This window comes from Pongo abelii, chromosome 9 (assembly GCF_028885655.2).
Source record: "Pongo abelii isolate AG06213 chromosome 9, NHGRI_mPonAbe1-v2.0_pri, whole genome shotgun sequence".
NCBI lineage: Eukaryota > Metazoa > Chordata > Mammalia > Primates > Hominidae > Pongo > Pongo abelii.
The window spans coordinates 18,775,753-18,797,161 of record NC_071994.2 but is presented as its reverse complement, the minus strand read 5'-3'; the positions used below and the strand labels follow the sequence as shown (position 1 = coordinate 18,797,161).

Sequence of the window (21,409 nt, the reverse complement as noted above, 5' to 3'; positions counted from 1 at the left end):
CCATATTTTTGCTCCTCTGTATTGCTGCAGATTCTTTAATGGGCCCTTGAGCACTCTCAGAGCTATTTTGGTTTGTGGATAGCTGTCTCTCTCTCTCTCGATATATATATATATAAGATATATATATTTATATATTATATATAAGATATATATCTTATATATGATATATTTATATATATCATATATAAGATATATATTTATATATATTACATATAAGATATGTATTTATATATCTTATATATAATATATATTATATACAATATATAATATATAATATATATATTTATATATTATATATTTTTTTGTGATGGGGATGAAGGCTAGTATCTTTCTTACTCCATAATCTTGGTGGTATCTCAGAAAACTTTCTTATGTCTCATAATTTATGTCTTTGCAGAGCCAGCCAGCCACTTTGTCGGTCTTTGGGGCAGATAATCCATGGGTGCCAAGAACAATGTGACTGAGTTTGTTTTATTTGGCCTTTTTGAGAGCAGAGAGATGCAGCATGCATGCTTTGTGGTATTCTTCCTCTTTCATGTGCTCACTGTCCTGGGGAACCTTCTGGTCGTCATCACCATCAATGCTAGCAACACCTTGAAGTCTCCCATGTATTTCTTCCTGAGCCACTTGTCTTTTGCTGACATATGTTATCCATCTGCTACCATACCGAAGATGAGTGCTGACACTTTTGTGGAGCATAAGATCATCTCCTTCAATGGCTGCATGACCCAGCTCTTTTGTGCCCACTTCTTTGGTGGCACTGAGATCTTCCTCCTTACAGCCATGGCCTATGACTGCTATGTGGCCATCTGTAGGCCCCTGCACTACACAGCCATCATGGATTGCCAGAAGTGTGGCCTGCTAGCGGGGGCCTCCTGGTTAGCTGGCTTCCTGCATTCCATCCTGCAGACCCTCCTCATGGTTCAGCTGCCTTTTTTTGGGCCCAATGAGATAGACAACTTCTTCTGTGATGTTCATCCCCTGCTCAAGTTGGCCTGTGCAGACACCTACATGGTGGGTCTCATTGTGTTGGCCAACAGTGGTATGATTTCTTTAGCATCCTTTTTTATCCTTGTCATTTCCTATGTTATCATCTTAGTGAACCTAAGAAGCCAGTCATCTGAGGGCTGGCGTAAGTCTCTCTCCACATGTGGCTCACACATAATCACATCCTTTTGGTTCTCATGCCCCCCATGTTCATGTACATTCGTCCCTCCACCACCCTGGCTGCTGATAAACTTATCATCCTCTTTAACATTGTGATGCCACCTTTGCTGAACCCTTTGATCTATATGTTAAGGAACAATGAGGTGAAAAATGCCATGAGGAAGCTGTTTAGGGTCAAGAGGAGCTTAGGGGAGAAGTGACACTCCAGAGAATCTCAATCCAGCCAGGAAATTGGGAGACTTTCCATCTTGTAGCATCTAACACAGCCTTTGTATTTCCAGTCTGATGTTTGCAATGGCAATTATCCTCCTAGCTCTTGTTGTTATAATAATTCCACATATTCTTTCAATCCTTTATTCATTAAATATTTATTGAATGTTTACAGTGAGTGAGAATACAAATAAAAGTAAGATATAATCTTTCCCTCAAGGAGAGTACAGTCCAGGATGCTTTTAGTGCGATATTTAAGAGCTCATTCAGGAAACGTGTGAGGGCCTGTGAATGAGGGAGTGTCTTGGAAGTCCAGATATCTCACTGATAAATGAATAAAATCACTACATAATTCCTTTGTGTTGGCTAACACAGGGCTCAATGGAATTCATTCTTTTCTTTTAAGAGTAAAGAGCCACTTTACTTTTACCCTTTCATGCTCTCAGAAGGCAGATACATAAATAAATAAGTAAATAAATAATGTGGAGAGGTCAAGGGATTTACTAAAAGTTACACTTTAACTCCAGAGCAGGGTGAGGACTAGAACACAGGTCCCTAATTCAGATTTCAGAGCTTTTCCTCAGGACCTCTTGATAAAGTGTGACTAAATGGACACCAAGCAGGAATGACCAAGAACTTTTGAAAGACCAGGAATGATGGTGATGATGACTTGGGATTATGAAGAGAACAACCAGGAAGAATAAGTTGTCAGCACTTCTTTCAGTGGTGCAGATTCCTCTCTCCAGCAGAACAGCTGACTGCTCCCCTCTTTAACCCCTGTTGCTTTGCTCCATTTTGCCGCTAGAGGAAGCCAAGTTAGTAAAGGATGCAATTAAACGAGCCGGATTAGGTATCTCAAACATTCGTGGGTCATGTAACCTCACTGGGCCTCAATTTCCATATTTACTGAAGGAGATATTGACAATACCAGCTTCAGAAGGCTGTGAGAGGACCTATAAGACTTTGTAAAGACCTAAATCAAAATCTGTTTTTCAATGGTGGCTGCTAGTTGTGTTAACATAATATCTTCGATTCCCCTTTCTCTTCCTATTCACCCCTCTATCCCTGCCTTTCCCTCAAAGCCCTTGTAACCAAACTATCTGATTATTTCATTTACTCCAAAAATGTTTATTGAACACTTAGGATTTGCTGGGTGATATTCCTGGGGCTAGAAGTACAGCACAAAAGAAAGCAGGCAAAACTCTTTGTTCTCATGGAGTTTATATTTCATTGTGTGGTAAAAGCTGACCCTTACTGAATTCTTCCAATCTGCAGACATTCTTCTAAATGTTTTAATTGTATTAACTTTTTTAATCCTTTCAACAACTTCATGAATGAGATATAATCACCAGGAATGTGATGAGGATTGGGTGAAACTAGTGGTAGTAAAGAGGACTCATTAGTACCATCTGATGCTGAACAAACACAATGCAAACGTTGATCTTGATTATGAAAAAATAGTAGCAATAAAATAGCAGTTGACACCTTGAAAGCATAATATTCTCAGAAGTTTTCATACACCAGCTTAATCTGTGTTGGATAAATAATCCCCTTATAAAACTCCTTGGAACAATGTGGGAGCATGCATGAGTGGTTATTCAGGTTTAAAGGTAAGTGGCCGGGCGCGGTGGCTCACGCCTGTAATCCTAGCACTTTGGGAAGCCAAGGCGGGAGGATCAAGAGGTCAGGAGACCGAGGCCATCCTGGCTAACACGGTGAAACCCCGTCTCTACTAAAAATACCAAAAATTAGCCGGGCGTGATGGCGGGGGCCTGTAGTCCCAGCTACTCGGGAGGCTGAGGCAGGAGAATGGCGTGAACCCCGGAGGTGGAGCTTGCAGTGAGCCAAGATCGCGCCACTGCACTCTAGCCTGGGCAACAGAGTGAGACTCCATCTCAAAAAAAAAAAAAAAAAAAGATAAGTGGAGATACAGACAGGCTAAACTATGTACATAGGCCACACACAGACTTCTGATTGCTAGTTTAGTGCTCTTTCACTACTGCTTTCATACAGTATTTTAAAGTAGAGTGACAGTGGTATGTATGTCTTAAATATATATGCAGGCATGCATGTATGTATATATGTATTCACGAAGATGAAGACAGGTATATAAGGCGCAATCTCAGCTCACTGCAACATCCACCTCCCAGGCTCAAGTAATTCTCATGCCTCAGCCTTGCTAGTAGCTGGGACTGCAGCACGTGCCACCAACGTCCTGCTAATTTTTGTATTTTTAGTAGAGACGGGGTTTCACCATGTTGGCCAGGCTGTTTCTGAACTCCTCACCTCAAATGATCTGCCTGCCTTGGCCTCCCAAAATGGTGGTATTACAGGCGTGAACCTCCACGCCTGGCCTCTACTCTTTTCTTTGAGGAAATTGAAGCACTTACATCATGGATTTGTCAGATCAGAGGTGACTGGAAAGCAATCACTCAGGAATCCCACTCTTTGCCTAGACTTCTGTTTACAGAAGATTGACCAACTCAGGAGCCATTTTAGGGTGTGGAATCATAGGTGTGCTCGATATGGCAGATGTTTCTTCCTGCTTCATGCTGGGTTGAGGGAAGAGGGAGAAATTGGGTTGGAGGAAGTAGATCATGTATTTCAGGGGAAAGACATCATCTGAGTTTCAGCTACAAGTGAGAAGACTGGATAAGTACTACAGGAGGAGCTGCATAAGGTATGAGCACTTGGCATTAAGAGAAGAGACTGCTGTATGATACGGTGGAAATTACACTAGATGGAAAGTCAGGAAACAGGGTTCCAGTTGCAGAGCCATCCCCACCTCCATCCAAGTTCTCTGGGCTCCCATTTCCTGATGTATACAATTAAGGAGATTGGTTCGAATCTCTAAGGACCTTCAGCTCAGATAGCCTATGATTCCATTTTGTTCAGGAATATAGACTACTTGAAATCTGGGTCAATCTTATTTTTTTCTCATTTTATTCACATATTTCCTTAGAATTATTTTTAGGTGATTTTATAAAAAGAAAATATTGCATACAGTTCCCATAGATTTACGGACTTGACATAATTATCCCAAGAGGGAAAAATATCAAATTAAGAAGATTTAATTGTGTTTTTCACTACTCTTCCTCTCTAAGAGGCAACTCCATTTTAATGTTCCCACTACAGGTATTCTGAAAGTTACTAGTAGATGAAGCACACTGACTGGTCACTCAGCCACTCTGTCAGTATATTTACCCTTCAGTACTGAGTTTTCCGGGAGGACTTCTTAGTTATAAATACAGACAAGATGTAATTGTTATTATAAATTTACTTATTCTGCTGTGGTTGGAGAGAGAGCAGAGAAAGGATGTGGTGGTAGGTATGGTATTGGGAAGAGACTATGAACTCCTCCTTCTTGGAAGGTGAAAGTGTCCACAGTGAAGGCAGAAAAGGAAGGTAGGCTACAGGTGAGAAGTTGCCCCATAGCTGATTTCTTTCCTAAAAGATTTAAAAATATTATTACTTAAAAATATTTGATACAAAAAATATATGTATTTTTTAATATATGTAATATGTAATACATAATAAAATTGTATATTAATGTTATAAAACATAATTAATAAACATCTATGAACTTGTTATCAACTTAAGAACAATCCTAATAACTTGTGTCATATGTGTCTTCTCTATTCTATTTCTTTGCCTTCACAGTGATAACCAATATTCTCGTTTGGTTGACGACTTCCTTACTTTATGAAAATAGCTTTAACATATGTGTATATACACCTAACCAATATGTTGTTTAATTTTTCTTATTTTTAATTTTATAAAAATAGTGTTACACATTTGTAGTCTTCTGACTTGTTTTTTTCACTTAACATAATATTTCAAAAATTCATCCTTGTTGTTGAATGTAATTGTATTTCATCATTTTTACTATTGCACAAGATGTCATTGGGTGAATATGCCACAATTATTTTACTATTCTTTTTTAAATATACCTTGGTTGTTTCCATATTTCTCAGCTATCTGAGTGCTGTTATGAACATTCTTGTATGTGTGGAAAAGTTTTCCTGGGGCATATACCTAGGGATTGAATTGCTATGTTGAAGGGTATGCAAATGTTTCAACTTTACCAAAAAAATGTCAATTTGCTTTTGAAAGTGGTTGCACCAATATTCACTCCCTACAGCAATGTATAAGAGATTCTGATGATCTACATTCTTGCCAACACATGGCACGGTCAAAACACTTTAACAGTTTTGCCAATCTTAAGAGTACTCATAGTATACCCTATGTCTTAGTCCCCTTTGGCTGCTATAACAAAAATGTTATACACTGGGTGGCTCAAACAACAAACAGTTACTTCTCACAGTTCTAGAGGCTCCAAATTAAGTCCCAGATTCAAGCACTGGCAGCTTTGATATCTGGTGAGCTGGGGACCTGCTTCCTGGTTTATAGATGGCCATCTTCTTTCTATGTCCTCACATGGTGGTAGGTGTGAGGGTGCACTCTACAGTCTTTTTTAAAGGAGCATTAATCACATTTATGACAGCTCCATCCTCATAGCCTAATCACCTCCCAAAGGCACACCTCTAAATACCATCACATTGGGGGTTAGGATTTCAATGTATGAATTTTGCGAATGTTGGTGGTGATGGGGGATGTGGGGAGAAGTAATACAAACATTCAGTTTATAGCACCCTCTCTGTAATATATAATTCTATGACTACTAATGAGATTGAACAAAATTTTACATGCATCTTCTCATATGTGCTTCCTTTTCTGTAAATTGCCTATCATATCTTTTGCCCATTATTCTATTGATTTATTTGAATTAAAAATAGATTTCTAAGAGTTTCGTGTATATTTGGACTAATCCTTTGTCAATTACATATCAGTTATAAGATTAACTTGTGGCTTATCTTTTCATTTTATTTTGTGCTAAATATTTTTATTTTCAATGTAGTTAGTTTTAAATTTTCCATTGTTAGTGATTTTTGTGCTTGTTTAAAAAATATCTTTCTTAAATCAAGGTCAGGAAGATATTAACTGATAGTTTTTCCAAAAATTTAAAGTTGTGCTTTTCATTTAAGTTCTACCTCAAATAGACTGTTGGAAACTGTTTGAGGAAAGGATTAACTTTTAAATTTTCCCCCACCATATGGATAACCAAACATTCCATCATCATTTATTGAATAGTCCTTCTTTTCTCCATTAGTCTACAATGTCAGTTCTGTCATATACATTTCTGTATTTGTATGAGTCTGGTTCTGGGCCAAGCTTACACTGTCTTAATTACTATATTTTTATAAGGTCTTGATATCTGATAGGACAAGGTCCTCTAAACTTGTTTTGTCTATTTTGAGTCATCATCTTTTAGACAATTTAAAAACTAAATTGTCAAATATCATACAATAACTCGTTGGAATTTTTGTATAAAATTGTTTCTGCAAATAATTTGGAAATACTATGCAGCCATAACTTGTATTTTACAAGTACTTGTATTTTATGAGATAACTCATAAAATACTTGTATTTTATGAGATAACTTTTATGAGTTATCTCATAAAATACAAGTAATGGGATACCTTTGATTTGGTTAGGTGTTACTAGACAGAAACTCTTTTGAAAATCTAAAGGCATAGATTTCTGTGGAAGTAACTTATTAAAGAAATGTTCTCTGGAAAGGGGATACTGGAAGCAAGACAGAGTAGTGGAGAAATCTAAACAAGGATGCAGTTTCAAGTAATTTTCAGCACAGGATCACTTTAGCCTTATCTTGTGGGGAAATGCTGGAGTGTAAACGATGCCAAGCGTTGTTTTGATTTGAGGTAAGGATGTAGCTTTCATATGCCCACAACATTCAGACATTATTTAAGGGCTTCTCTGGGGCTGGAGTGGGGTGAATGTCCCAGGTACTTTTGTCTGTCCATTAATATTGGGAAAATGGACTCCAGTGGCTCAAGGGCAGCAGGTGGTAGCTGTTGGAAATTGTTATGGTTTGAATATCTCCATCTACAACTCATGTTGAAATTTAATTGCTATTGCAACAGTACTAAAATGTGGGGCCTGTAAGAGGTGATTTGGGGATTAGGTCTATTTAAGAATGGATTAATGTCCTTATCCCAGGAGTGGGTTAGTTATTCCAGGAGTGGGCTACTGATAAGAAAGATGAATTTGGCCAAATTTCCTCTCTCCGTCTTGCATCCTTCCTCACCATGTGATGCATTCTGTCATGTCTTCATGTCTGACATGTCTGAAGACATGTCATCATGTCTTCAGATGCTGGCACTATGCTTTTGGACTTCTCAGCCTCCAGAACTATGAGTCAAAAAAACTTCTATTGCTTATAAATTACATGGTCTGCAATGGAGCAAAATAGAGAACCCAGAAATAAGACTGCACTGCTGCAACCATCTGATCTTCGACAAACCTGACAAAAACAAGCATTGGGAAAGGATTCCCTATTTAATAAGTGGTGCTGGGAGAACTGGCTAGCCATATGCAGAAAATTGAAACTGGACCCTTCCATTACACCACATACAAAAATTAACTCAAGGTGGATTAGAGTCTTAAATATAAAACTCCAAACTATAAAAACCCTAGAAGAAAATCTAGGCAATACCATTCAGGACATAGGCATGGGCAAAGACTTTATGATGAAAACACAAAAAGCAATTGCAACAAAGACAAAAATTGACAATTGGGATCTAATTAAAGAGCCTCTGCAGAGCAAAAGAAACTGTCATTAGAGTGAACAGACAACCTACAGAACGGGAGAACAGTTTTGCAATCTCTCCATCTGACAAAGGTCTAATATCCAAAGTCTATAAGGAGCTTAAACAAATTTACAAGAAAAAAAAAAAACAACCCCATTAAAAAGTGGGCAAAGTTCATAAACAGACACTTCCCAAGAAAATAAATTTATGTGGCTAACAAACGTATGAAAAAAAGCTCTACATTACTGATAATTAGAGAAGTTCCAATCAAAATCACAAGGAGATACCATTTCATGCCAGTCAGAATGGCTATGATTAAAAACTCAAAAAACAACAGATGCTGGTGAGGTTGCAGAGAAAACGAAATGCTTTTACACTGTTGGTGGGAGTGTAAATTAGTTCAACTACTGTGGAAGACAGGGTGGTGATTCCTCAAAGCTCTAGAGGCAGAAACACCATTTGACCCAAAAATCCCATTTCTGGGTAAATACCCAGAGGAATATTAGTCATTCTATTATAAGGGTATATGTACACTTATGTTCACTGCAACACAATTCATAATAGCAAAGACACGGAATCAACATAAATGCTTATCAATGATAGACTGGATAAAGAAAATTTGGTATATATACACCATGGAATACTATGCAGCCATAAAAAGGAACAAGATCATGCCCTTTGCAGGCACATGAATGGAGCTGGAAGCTGTTATCCTCAGCAAACTAACACAGGAACAGAAAACCAAACACTGCATGTTCTCACTTATAAGTGGGAACTGGATGATGAGAACACATGGACACATGGTGGTGGGGGAACAACACATGCTGGGGCCTGTTTGGGGTGGGGTTGGTGGGAGGGAGAGCATCAGGAAGAATAGCTAATGGATGCTGGGCTTAACATCTGGGTAATGGATTGATCTGGGCAGCAAGCCACCATGGCACATGTTTACCTATGTAATGAACCTGCACATCCTGGACATGTAGCCCAGGACTTAAAATAAAAATTTAAGAAAAAAAAATCATGCCAGTCTCTCCTGGCCTGTAAGTTTTCCACTGAAAAGTATGCCGCCAGGTGTATTAGAGCTCTACTGTATGTTATCTGTTTTTTGTTTTTTTCTGCTTTAAGTATCTTTTCTTTATCCTTGACCCTCGGGAGCTTGATTTAAGATGCCTTGTGGTAGTTTTTAGGATAAATCTGCTTGGTGTTCTATAACCTTCTTTCACTTAGATATTGATCTCTTTCTCTAGGTTTGGGAAGTTCTCTATTATTATCCCTTTGAGTGAAGTTCCTAACCCTGTCTCCTTCTCTACCTCCTCTTTAAGGCAAATGATTCTTAGATTTGCCGTTTTCAGGCTATTTTCTAGATCCTGAAGTTGTGCTTCATTATTTTTTATCCCTTTTTCTTTTGTCTCCCAGACTATATTTTCAAATAGCCTCTCTTTAAGCTCCACAATTCTTTCTTTTCCTTGATTAATCCTGCTATTAGAAGACTCTGATGCATTCTTCAGTATGCCAATTGCGTTTTTCCACTCTAGAATTTCTACTTGATTCTTTTTAATTACTTCAATCTCTTTGCTAAACTTACTTGATAGAACTCTGAATTCTTTTTCTGTTTTATATTGAATTTCCTCGAGTTCCTCCACATAGCTAATATGAAGTCTCTGTATAAAAGGTCGTATATCTCTGTTTCTCCAGGTTTGGTCCCTGGTGTCTTATTTAGTTCATTTGGTGAGGTCGTATTTTCCTGGAGTCCCTTGATGCTTGTAGATATTTGTCTATGTCTAGGCACTGAAGAGTTACATATTTATTGTAGTCTTGTGGGTCTGGATTTGTTTGTACTCATCTTTCTTGGGAAGGCTTTCCAGATATTCACAAGGACTTGGGTGTTGTGATCTAAACTGTATCTGCTTTACAGGGTACCAAAGCCCAGTAGTCCTGTGGTTCTTGAGGACTTGTTGAGGTACCACCTTGATGGTTTTGAACAAGATCCAGAGGAATTCTCTGGATTACTAGGCAGAGACTCTTGTTCTCTTCCCATACTTTCTCCCAGATGAAGAAGTCTCTTTCTGCTCCGAGCCAGCTGGAGCTGCGGGTGGAATGACACAAGCCCTGCTGTTGCTACCACTTGTAGGACTGTGCTGAGTCAGACTTGAAGCCAGCACAACACTGGGTCTTGCCCAAGGCATGCTATAACCACTCCCTGGCTACCACTTACGTTTGCTGAAAGCCATGGGGCTCTATAATCAGCAGGTGGCAAAGCCAGCTGGGCTTATGTCCTTTCCTTCAGGGTAGTGAGTTCCCTCAGGCCCTGGGCGGGTGCAGAGGTGCTGTCCAGGAGCCAGAGACAAGAGTAAAAAATCTTAGAAGTCCACTTGGTGTTCTATTGTACTGTGGCTGACATGACACTCAAAACATAAGATGCAGTCCTTCCACTCTTCCCTTTCCTTTCCAAAGGCAGAAGAGTCTCACCCCGTGACCTCCAACACCTCTGGCCCACAGGGAGTACAGCCAGATTGCTTCCAATTTTCCCTTAAGGCCCAAGGGCTCTTCAGTCAACTTGTGGTGAATGCTGCCTGGCCTGGGACTCACTCTTCTGAAAGTGGGCTCCCCTATGGCCCAGGGTCTTGTCCTCTAGCCACCACTGCTAGGAATATGCTGAGTCTCACTTGAGACCAGCAAGTCTCAGTGTCTCAGCCAAGGCCCTTGATGTACTACCTTCGTATTACTGATAGTTATTCAGGGCCCAAGGGCTCTTCAGTTAGCAGGTGATGAACGCTATAAGGACTGGCTCATTCCTTTCAAGGCAGCAGGTTTTCTTCTGACCAAGCGTGTGTCTAGAAATGTCCGAGGGCTAGGCCTGGAAAGGGGCCTCATGCCTCTGACTGGTTCCCTATCCTGCTTGGCTGAGCTGGTATCCAAGATGCAAAACAAAATCATTCCTACTCTTCCATCTCTATTCAGCTGGTAGGAAGAGGTCTCTTTTGTAGCCTCGAGCTGTGCAGCCTGGAGTTATGGGAGGAGTGATGCCAGCACTCTCAGAGCCACCCTGGCTAGTGTCTCAGTAGGTCACATGCCCCTCCCTCCCCAAGTCCACTGTCTCTGGACTCAGTTCAGCACTGGGACTCACTTAAATTTTGCAGTCCTTGTGGCTAGACAGCCTTTAAAGTTTATTTGGAGCCCCAGAACAATTTAGCCCATAGTGGTTAGGCTTGTGGGAACTCAAGTTCCAACCACTGGGATTGGCAACTCCCCTCTGGCTAGGGCTGGTTTAAATGCACCCTCCATGGGTGGTTGCCTGTTGAGTTTGGTCTGCTTTTGCTCTGCGCTATAACAAGGGGAGGACTGAGTTCAATGCCTTACAATTACTGGCTATCCCTCCCCTCAGTGCACAGAAACACTCTTTGCACCACACTGCCCTGCCAGAGGATGGGAGAACAGTGGTGTTGGTGATACAAGACTGTTTTCCCTCCCTCTTCCATGTCTCCTTTAGCAATATGAAGTTAAAACTAAGTACTGTGGATGTTCACCTGATTTTTGGTTCCTATGAATGTTCTTTTTTTGTGTAGGTAGCTGTTAAATTGGTGTCTTTGCCAGGGGGATGATTGGTGGAACATAGTCCACCATTTTGCTCCACCCCAACCAACGAGAATCTCAAGACAGTCTCTTCAATACGTGTTGTCAGAAAAACTGGGATATCCACATGCAGAAGAATGAAACTGGACCCTTCTCTCACACCATAAACAAAAAAGAGCAACTCAGAATGAATAAAGGTTTAAATGTAAGAGCTGAAACCATAAAACTAGAAGAAAATGGGAGGAGCCATGAGTTCTTGGATATGATCCAGAAAGCATGGGCAACAAAACAAAAAATAGACAAATGGGATTACATCAAACTAAAAAGCTTCTGCACAGGAAAGGAAACAATTAGAGTGGAGATTCAACTCACAGATTGGGAGAAAATATTTGCAAACCATAATATGATGGTTTGCAAATCATAATATATTTTGGTTACATCCAAAATATATTAGGAACTTTAATAACTTAATAGCAAAAAAATTGATGTGATTAAAAAATGGGCAAAGTACCTAAATAGACATTTCTCAAATCAAGACATACAAATGGCCTATAGGTATACAAAAAAATGATCAATATTTTTAATCTTTAGGAAAATGTAAATTAAAACCGCAGTGAGATACTGCCACACACCTGTTACAATGGCTGTCATAAAAAAGATGAAAGATAACAAGTGTTGGTGAGGATATGGAGAAAAGGGAACCCTAGTACACTGTTGATGGGAATGTAAATTAGTATGGTCATTAAGGGAAAGAGTAAGGAGGTTCCTCAAAAAACCAAAAAAATAGAACCACCCCATGATCCCAAATCCCACTTCTGGTAGTGTTTTTAAAGGAAATAATGTCAGTATGTTGAAGAGATATCTGTACTCCCATGTTTATTGCAGCATTATTCACAATAGCCATGATATGAAATCAATCTAAGTATTTATCAGTGAATGAGTGGATAAAGGAAATGTGGTATATATACACAATACAACATGATATGGCATTACAAAAGAAGGAAATTCTGTCATTTGCAAAGAATTGGGTGAACATGGAGGACATTATGCTAAATGAAATAAGCCAGGCATAGAAAGACAAATACTACATGATCTCATGTATGTGTGGAATCTAAATAATTACACTCAAACTCATAGAAGTAGACAGCTGAATTTTGTTTACTAGAGGATGGGGACAGTGACAAGGGAGAAGTTGATCAAAGAGTACAAAATTTCAATTCGCCACAGGAATAAGTTTTAAAGATCTGTTGCACAACATGGTGACTATAGTTAATAATATATATTTCAAAATCGCTAAGAGAGTAGATTTTTAAACGTTCTCACTACAAAAAATAAGTCGGTGATGTGATAGATATATTAGCTTCATTTGTTCATTTCACAATATGCACATATATCACATATCACATTGTACAAATAAATAAATATATATGTTTATAGTATCATTTGTAAAGCAAAAAAATCAAGGCAAAATGTTTGAATTATGAAATGGAACACCAATATAGCCACAAATCAGGTCAAGAAGTAGAAGATTGCTAGCCCTTCCTCTACCCAACATTTGTCTTCCCAGTCACACCTCTATCATACCTCTCAAAGCCAACACTAACGTGGCTTTTCTGATAAAACTTCTTTGCTTTTCTTTATACTTTTATACATTTACCACCTAAGTGCACACCCTTAGTTTTGCTTATTTTTAAAGTTTAAATCAAGAAATAATACAGTGTGTTGTCATTTGCATTTGGAGTCTTTGACTCAACATTGGGTTTGTAAGATATGTTCATGTTGTTATCTGTGCCTGTAGCTCATTTATTTTCATTGCTGTATTAGCTCGTTATATGAATATACCATCAATTTTTAAATCCATTCTATTATTGATGAACATTTGGCTTGTTGCCAATTTTGTGCTGTTACAAATAATGCTTTATTAACACTCTTGATGATGTGTCTTCCAATGTACAAGTGCATACTATTGTTTTGGATTTCTACCTAAGAGTGGAGTCTGAGTCATGGCGCATATATATATATATATATATATATATATATATATATATATTCAACATTAGTAGATAATATCCAATAGTTTTCCAACATACACTTAAAAAACAAATATACATTTCTACCAGCAGGCATGAGAGATACCACTCCTCTATATTGACAGCAAATACTGGGTATTGACAGTCTTTAATTTTAGCCATGCGGAGAGAGCATTGCTGTGGTATTTTATTGTGGTTTTACATATTTTTTTCAGATAACTAAGAGGTGAACCACCTCCCAACTTTCTTACATGTTTACTTTCATCTTTTCTGAAGTGCTTGTTTAAGTCTCACATGGTAGTCTGTCTTTATCTTGTTTATCTTATAAGGTATTTCCTTATATATTCTGTATCAGTCCTGGTTCTCCGAGAAGCAGATGCTAATTTGGAAATACTATGCAGCTACTAAGATAAATATGTAAGAGATTTATTGGTGAAAAACTAGTGAAAGATGGTGGGAGAAGCTACCAGGAATAATTTAGGTATAACTCCTATGAAGAAGAGAGGGAGAGGGAAAAAAATGTAGGTTCTAGATTACAATGTATCTCTAAGTAAATTTTGTCAAGACTGACAGGAGTCTTTGATTTAAAGGTATAGAGTGGAGATTGCAGGTTGGGGAAGGGAATTTTGAAGAAATTGAGAAAGGTTGTACATGGTTCTTCAGAGTTGGGGACACGTGTCGACTAAAGCAATATACTAGGATTGCTGAGCAATATTGATATGCATTTTGAAGTTGGTGACACAACTTTATACAAACTAAATCTTCCCTATTTTGTGACTTTCTGGATGCTTTCAGAAAGGTCTGGAGAAGGCTTAGAATAAAATTCATCTAGTGTGGGAGAATTGCAGGGTGCATGTGGCAATACAGACAAGGGTATCGGAAATGTAAAAGGTTACAAATGTTTACAAACATAAATTGTTGCAAAGTTTGTTGCATATATGATAAGTATTAAACATGTCTATCCCTCTTACTCAGCAATTCTATTGTATAACATGTGAGACTATATCTGTTGGATTAATTCCTAAAAGTGGGATTGTTGGGCTTAGGCAGGAAGGTAAAGCAATGCCGCCTTTTTGGAGAGAAATTTTCAACATTTATCAATGAAACCGAAAAGTTAGTTTGATTAGGTCTTCCTGCCTTGCTTCCTTTTGGTTGTTTGCTTTTTTTTATTTTTTTTCCTTTTTCCATAAAGCTGAAGGCCAGGATAGTTGAAAAGAGTACAAGAGTTTATAGAAAACTTGGTAGAGTTCCAATTTAGTAGATGTTTTCTACTTTGTAGATAACATTCATAGGTCACTGTAGCAATGGTTGTTTCAGTTGTTTTTCAGGAACTTGGGTCAGCTCCTGTCCATTTCAAACCAGTGAGACCACTGACCGTTGAATCGGACCTGCACAGTACTGGAGAGGTGTCATTTTGACATCAGAGGCCAAACACCTCCACCTTCAGATTAGGCTAACATTACAATTTTCTGTACATATGTCCTACGAAATGCCCTGAACCCTGACTATGCTTGCTTAGAGCAAACCCATTACTTCATTTTCCACCACACCAGTCACCTTTCCCCATGCTTTAGACCACCCTACTTCCCTAACCCATCAATATCCCTGAGCCTTATCTTTGGGGAGGCAGGTTTGAGAGCTGCTCCTCCTGCCTGCTTGCTTTGCGAATAAATCTTTTCTCCTTGGCAAAACCCGAGTTGCAGTGATTGATTTACTGTAGGTGGGCAGAATGGACATGGACCTGGCCAGTAATATCAGCATTAAAAATATTTATACAATTTACCCAGCAATTCCATATATTTGATTTTGTAATTATTCTATTTGTTTAGTTTTTCTTCCTGTTTTGGTTGGCAGGTGGCCATTGCCCCTTTTAGAATATAAGCTCCATGCTGCTGGGAGCCAGGTTCATCATATTCACCGTGATATTCCTGGCATTTAGCAAAGTGTTGTCTTTTATTAGCTAGGGCCTGAGTAATAAATACTGAATGATCAAAATGGTGGAAGTGTAATTCCAATTCAGATTGTTCTGACTGTAGTTCCCTTGATATTTTAGCACACTACATAGTAAAGGTGTGGATAATGGACAGTGATTCTTCTCTCTTTGCTTTGAAGTGGGGAGACAGAAGAGAAGATGGATGTGAGAGGGCCTAGGACCCATGCCTAGAATGCAAGAGATGCTCAATAAGTGCTGCCAATTTTGTCGTTGTTGTTCAGTCAGTGATTTCCTTATAAACACTGACCCTTCAATATCAGGTTCTGAAATATCCTTGTGCCTTGATGACATTTTAAACACTCTTCCAGGTACATCATTCCATGATGTTTGAATGTAGAAAAAAAAATCTGAAGACCTGTTAGTCTGTTGGTGTCCCCAGATCCAGTCAATATAAGTTTTCTATAATGTATTTTTACAATAAAATGCAAGAAAAATGCAACCCAAATAAAAATACAGTGGATTAAACTTACTAGAATTCTCATTATTTTCCACAAAATAATTTTATTTCTCATGGATAATTCAAACGGGAGACTTTCTTTCTTTACTAATTTTTAACAAGTACTTTATTTGACATTCCCACAAATTAGAGTCACAGAGATGAATCAGCTTATCATTTTCATTTCTGGGCATATAAATCCATTATTTGTCTACATTGTATACTACTCACACCTGATTACATTTTCTCTACCCCTGCTGTGTTCTGCATGAGGATCAGTATTACAGCATTTTTCATATTTATAATGAAACTATACCCATATTAATACCTGCTTAGTCCTGAATGTATACATTTAAGTTTTTGTCTCCTTAAGCCATATGAAGAATTTATTGCCCGGGATGATGACAATGGTCATAGAGACTCCATGTATTGAATGTTTACTGTACAAATGTTTGATATACATTTTTTTAATGCCTCTCTGCAGCCTCAGGGTGTTGCTGTACCCTTATCTTCACTTTACAGATAAGAACATTGAGTCTCGAGAAGTTGTTCATAGTAACACCGCCAATAAAATGGCAGAGGAGGGGAGGGATTCAAACCCAGATGTGTTTAAGTGACAGTATGGTACTGTGAAGCCCACAAACTCTGTGGCAAGACTGCCTGGGTACAAGCCCCAGTTCTGTCACTTATTAGTTAAGCATTTCTTACTTTCTTCCTCTGAAAATGAGGATAAAAACAGTAATCTACTTCATGGGAATGATGTGAGGATTAAACAAGCTGACCTATGTAAGTGTTTGGATAGTGCTTGGCAAAGGCTAAATGCTACGTAGGTGTTTCCTCTCATCACTGTTGTCTGTGTTTTTGGCCATAATGTTCTACCTTCAAAAAGTCCCCATCAGACTTGTCACTTGCAGGAGCTATATTTACATTCTTGCAATGAAGTTTGGAGAGAGAAAAAGGTAGCAGTTTCATGATCAGTACATGACTTTTCTCTCCAGTGTTTCTATATATCTGGGTACCTCTTTCTTCTTCTGACACTTGATGGTTCTCCTTTAATTCTTATCATGCTGAGCATTAAATCTGCAGCAAGTTGGAGGGTTCAGCTACTTTAGGAAGACCTATGTTTCCAGGAAAAGGATAGGGTGGTGGAGAGGGTTAGTGACAGTTTTAAAATTTAAGATAGGAACAGGTGTTACCAAAGTGCCAGGGGTTCTGTCTAGGTCCTGCTGTTGGCAACACAGAAAGCCAATTATTGAGACAATGAGTATTCCTGCAGAAAAAGGCTTTAATTGGGTGTTGCAGCTGGAAGGTAGATTAGTCTCAAATCAATCTCCTCAACCAACTGAAATTAGGGGTTTTATAGCAGGGAGGAAACGTAACCATGTTAAAACAGGAGTTAGAGACAGGTAAGGAAGAGGAGTTGGACAATAAGAAGTAGATGGTCAGTTAGGAAAACAGGGAGGGCTAAGAAAGCAATTATGATGAATATGGGGTCGATATCTTATTGCCTGAATATAGTGATTTGGTGAGTTTTCGTTTTTTGATAGTTTTCGGGATGTCCGAGGGTGAATGTTTTGAGGAGGGAATTCAGATAAGACAAATGTAAATTTTAAGATTTAAGACCAGAAGAGCAATTTTTATGTCTATCCAAAAAACCCCACGACTATCTACTGGACTATTAGGTCTATTTCACAGGCATTTCCTTAGTATCATTAGGGGAATAAAGGGTGAGCAGGAATATTCTGCCATATAAAGTTATAACTGATAGCTGGTTAAGACAGGGCATCTGTTCCCTCTGCCCTTGTAACTTCCCTTATGCAGTTATAGGCAGATAATCATCTACTAGTAACTTTCACTGATACTCCCCATTTTTTAATTTTGTTTTTTATTTTGAGTCCTCCCTATAGATTGCAGGGGGACTAGTAGTCCTTAACTAGAAGGATTACACCAAGGTCAGAGAAAGCAAAACTCAGAAGTATGTAAAAATGTGTAAAACCAGGGGGAGCAGAAAGCTAAGTTGTCTTTCTAGGCATGATGCTATTCACAGTATGCAGATGCAGCAAATGAGAAAGTAGAGAAGTAGAGAATTTGGTAAGTTTCTAGCCGCAACCAAGTCAGTTTCTTCCAATCCTGCTTTAGTTTGTTTTATATCAATTTGTATTACCATTGGAAAAACCGACAAAAAGTGTAACCAACCTCATTGCAAACTCCAAGAAGAAAGCTTAATTCAAGGTATGGACCATACATGCAGAGATTTCAAGAGATTTCAGGAGGTCTTAAGTCTACATGGTTTTCTCAAGTGTGATCTAATCTATGCTGAAAGTGATCAGAGATTTACTCCAGTTTGAAATGGAAAATAAATGTCTGATAAATGTTCAATCCCAGCAGCCACAAAAATGCAAATTTAGATAATTAAGTTATTATTTTCATCTAATAACTGAGATATGTGGTGCCCAGTGATGCTGAAGTTAACAGACATTTTGTGGTCAGAAGATTAAATTTGTATAAGAATTTTGGAACAGAAGAGGGTTAAGAGGGACAAAGGGTATATTAAAGAAAACTTGCAATGTTTTTCCCCCATGCAATTGGTTCTATTACTTATGTTTCTCCTTGTCTTTATAGGCAATACTGCACCTGCATTCTCAGTGACCTTGGAATCTATGGAAATACCACACAATATCACAGAATTTTTCATGCTGGGGCTCTCACAGAACTCAGAGGTACAGAGAGTTCTTTTTGTGGTCTTTTTGCTGATCTATGTGATCACGGTTTGTGGCAACATGCTCACTGTGGTCACTACCACCTCCAGCCCCACCTTGGCTTCCCCTATGTATTTTTTCCTGGCCAACTTATCCTTTATTGACACCTTTTATTCTTCTTCTATGGCTCCTAAACTCACTGCTGACTTATTGTATGGTGGGAGAACCATCTCTTATGAGTGCTGCATGGCTCAGCTCTTTGGAGCTCATTTTTTGGGAGGTGTTGAGATCATTCTGCTCGCAGTGATGGCTTATGACCGCTATGTGGCCATCTGCAAGCCCCTGCACTATACTACTATCATGACCAGGCATCTCTGTGCCATGCTGGTAGGGGTGGCTTGGCTTGGGGGCTTCCTGCATTCATTGGTTCAGCTCCTCCTGCTCATTTGGTTGCCCTTCTGTGGGCCCAATGTGATCAACCACTTTGCCTGTGACTTGTACCCTTTGCTGGAAGTTGCCTGCACCAACACTTATGTCATTGGTCTGCTGGTGGTTGCCAACAGTGGTTTAATCTGCCTGTTGAACTTCCTCATGCTGGCTGCCTCCCTCATTGTCATCCTGTACTCCTTGAGGTCCCACAGTGCAGATGGGAGATGCAAAGCCCTCTCCACCTGTGGAGCCCATTCCACTGTTGTTGCCTTATTCTTTGTGCCCTGTATATTTACTTATGTGCATCCATTTTCTACTTTATCTATAGACAAAAATATGGCATTATTTTACGGTATTCTGACACCTATGTTGAATCCACTCCTTTATACCCTGAGAAATGAAGAGGTAAAAAATGCCATGAGAAAGATCTTTACATGGTAAGAAATTGCAGGTGGATAATGAGTGGTAAAGCAGGAAATAAAAATGACTTTATTTTTGTAAGTGAAACAAACCAAGCCTTACTTTTTTGTATTATGTATAATTGTATTCCATCTTAAGCATAATTTCTTTTTTTCCTTTTTTTAAATTTTTTTAGATTTATTATTATTATTATGCTTTAGGTTTTATGGTACATGTGTACAATGTGCCGGTAAGTTACATATGTATACATGTGACATGCTGGTGCGCTGCACCCACTAACTCGTCATCTAGCATTAGGTATATCTCCCAGTGCTGTCCCTCCCCCCTCACCCCACCCCACAACAGCCCCCGAAGTGTGATGTTCCCCTTCCTGTGTCCATGTGTTCTCATTGTTCAATTCCCACCTATGAGTGAGAATATGAGGTGTTTGGTTTTTTGTTCTTGCGATAGTTTACTGAGAATGATGATTTCCAATCTCATCCATGTCCCTATGAAGGACATGAACTCATGTTTATGGCTGCATAGTATTCCATGGTGAAAATAGTAGCTTATTGGTTATAAGAAAATGGCACTTGTTTTTTCTCTTCTTTGTATTTTTATGTATTTTTTAAACCTAAAAATCAGACAATTTAGATTTTTCTTTAGATGAAGTCAAAATAAAGATATTGTGCTGGTGCCCCTCCCCTGATCCCATGAATTCCCAGTGCCCTTACTTACACTGACAATTATTCTGACTTATCCTCCTTTTCAAGGCCAGTCTTTTCACTGATCCCCATGACTGCCTCCCATCACATTACCTCCAAGACCTCTTCAGTTCTCAATTATTGCTTTTTTGTCATAACTTCAGCTTACTCTATACCCTTGGTTAAGCCTCTGCCAACCTGAAAGGTGGAAACTACACTCTAGGGCTAAATTATTTATTTGTTGAGCTTACAAATCATCTTAGGCAAATAAACTTATCTGATGGTTAGTTTCCTCAACTATAAATGGACATTTTATTCCTTAGGTCATGCCTTTGTAAGAGGAAAGTGTGTATGAAGACAAGTGTTGGGCAGGTGATAGGAGCCTGATAAATGTTAGTTTCCTTCCTTGCTGGTGAGAATAGGGCAGCAGAAGAATAAAGGTTAGAAGTAATGTAATCCTCTGAATTTTAAGTACTGTGGAAAATATACTGGTTGAGTAAAAAGAGAAGACCTGTGTTTGAGATTTTTATTCTGCAACTGATCGTTATGTGGCCACTGGCAAACAACTTTAAAAAATCATTTTTTTCACTTCTCTTGAATGCCTTTCCCTCAAGTGGAATTTTGTTTTAATGAACAACAGCAAAATGAATGCATACTCATATAAAAATATTTGCTATTTTTTCTTTTGTTATTAATCAGAGGAAAGTAGCCCTGTGTAAGTTATGGGCTGTTGCTTCATGTACAAAGTGGTGCAGGCAGAGAAAGAAGTTTCCTGACATGTGTGAATCAAAACATTTATGGAATTATAAATTACTGACAAGTCACTAGCTGGTTCTTTGCAGACACAAAATTTTCAGCCTGATCTGTCTTTGAAAACTAGTTCACCTGGAAATTAGTTCAAAAAGTGATATACACAATAAAATTTATTTAAAAAAAGAAGGCCAAAGAGTTTCAAGAAGACAATTTCAATGTAAATATAGGACATTTAAGACAACTAACTTGTTTATTTATGTTAAGTGGAAGCATAATAGAATTTGGCAAAGCATGAGGGCTTTGGGTTGGACAGGCTTGGACCCAAATTCTATCTAAGCCAAATTTT

At 38.5% G+C, this 21,409-nt stretch overlaps 2 protein-coding genes across 2 annotated transcripts; both read left to right on the top strand.

Annotated features, from left to right (window-relative positions):
• The first annotated feature begins 438 nt into the window (after positions 1-438).
• Positions 439-1,367, top strand: LOC100438172 (olfactory receptor 4S1). Its single transcript, XM_009246372.3, is given in 2 exon segments — positions 439-1,168; positions 1,171-1,367. Coding segments are annotated over 2 exon segments (927 nt in total).
• Positions 1,368-18,637: 17,270 nt separating this feature from the next.
• Positions 18,638-19,673, top strand: LOC100437796 (olfactory receptor 4C3). The gene has a single exon (XM_002821796.3). The coding sequence runs from the start codon at positions 18,659-18,661 to the stop codon at positions 19,646-19,648; it is 990 nt and encodes a 329-aa protein (XP_002821842.1). The 5' UTR covers positions 18,638-18,658; the 3' UTR covers positions 19,649-19,673.
• The last annotated feature ends 1,736 nt before the right edge of the window (positions 19,674-21,409 follow it).